This window comes from Penaeus monodon, chromosome 24 (genome assembly GCF_015228065.2).
Source record: "Penaeus monodon isolate SGIC_2016 chromosome 24, NSTDA_Pmon_1, whole genome shotgun sequence".
Taxonomy (NCBI): Eukaryota; Metazoa; Arthropoda; class Malacostraca; order Decapoda; family Penaeidae; genus Penaeus; species Penaeus monodon.
This window is the reverse complement of record NC_051409.1, coordinates 31432507-31434065: the sequence shown is the minus strand read 5'-3', so window position 1 is coordinate 31434065 and position 1559 is coordinate 31432507. Positions and strand designations below refer to the sequence as shown.

At 37.0% G+C, this 1559-nt stretch overlaps 1 protein-coding gene across 1 annotated transcript in view; it reads left to right on the top strand.

Moving 5' to 3' along the window:
- LOC119588723 (peptidyl-prolyl cis-trans isomerase 5-like) overlaps positions 1-1559 on the top strand; it is a gene marked incomplete in the record, with an annotated part of 4612 nt that overhangs the window by 2106 nt on the left and 947 nt on the right. The window contains 2 exon segments of the mRNA XM_037937365.1: positions 624-831; positions 941-1125. Coding sequence (XP_037793293.1) covers positions 624-831; positions 941-1125 — 393 coding nt within the window.

The following is a 1559-nucleotide window of genomic DNA, read 5'->3' as shown; positions in this document are numbered from 1 at the left end:
TTACAGGTTATATATTTTTGCCACAAGGGAAAGACCGTATGGGTTATGCATTGCTATTAAAAGTATGGCCTTAAGGATTAGGTTATTGGTTAGTATTAACTCCTGCTATGTTTTAAAGAAAATTATTTACTTCTGTTATGATAAGCAAGTGTTAAAAAAAAAAAACGGTGGCATAGTATGCTTAGAATAGCACTTGTACTTTGACCAAATATTTTTCTTGGTTTCTCACATTATTTACAGGGTTAAAGTATACACTGGCTAGGGGAAAACAAGGTTTAGGGACAAAACCCTGTTTGAAAGGATTTTGTTTGTTTACGATGGTGATTTAGGTCTTCATGATTTAGAGTGAAGGTCTTGTGCTCCTATTGTATAAAATTTTGCCAAAAATTGTTACTAATATTTCAGTAATCCCCCCATTAAATGGATATCCATTTATTCACATTTTGGCATATTTGCTCTTCCTTGATTATGTATTTAAGCTGGATGTATCTCCAGATTTATTTGGACCAGTCCATTAACCTGGTTTCTTGAAAGATGTTTTTTATGTACATAATGAAAACTAAATTGATTTAAGACATAACTAGAAATTTCAGTGCACTAATTCTTTTCTCCCTTTACAAAAGGTCTACTTTGACATCACCATCGGTGGTGAGCCAAAGGGACGTATTGAAATTGGACTGTTTGGAAAGACCGTACCTAATACAGCGAGGAACTTCAAGGAATTGGCAACCAGGCCTGAGGGATCTGGTTACAAGGGCTCAATCTTCCATCGTGTGATTCCTGAATTCATGATTCAGGGTGGTGACTTTACCAAAGGAGATGGAACTGGAGGTACATAGTATTTTTGTTACTTCAAATTCGGTTGTTGAGAATTCCAGTGTGTTGCTTGTTTAAAACTAGTTGAACTATTATTAAGGGATTAATTTTTTTCTTGCACTAGGTGTCAGCATCTATGGAGAGAGGTTTGCTGATGAGAACTTCAAGCTGAAGCACTATGGAGCTGGATGGCTTTCCATGGCTAATGCTGGAAAGGACACCAATGGGTCTCAGTTCTTCATCACTACTGTCAAGACCCCATGGCTGGATGGCAAGCACGTTGTATTTGGCAAAGTGCTAGCTGGCATGGTAAGTAGAAGTGCATTTTTTCTATCGGTCTTCATTTAATCAATGCTCACACAAGTCCAGTACTGTGGCTTTTGCACTTCCTCTGGCAAAGGCAAGCAAACCTCCACCATTCACAAAATAAAGCTCCCTGAACTATGTACTGTTGAATGACGAACCAGTCCAAGCACTAGTTGCTGAATGTGTGCTTAAATGTGTAAAGTGCAGAGGCAACAGCATTGCTAGCTATTGTCCTTTGCTGGGCAGTATGAAGGCAAATACCTGTCCACCTTATGAATGACATGGTTGTGGTTAAAATTGTATTGCGAATTCAATTACATGTTAGATGGTACATCTACATCTCTCATCAAAACTTATAATATTAGTTATCATAATTTTTTTTGAAGACTTGGTATCATATTTTTACTGCAGAAGTTTTAAAAATTTTAAGTTCTTAG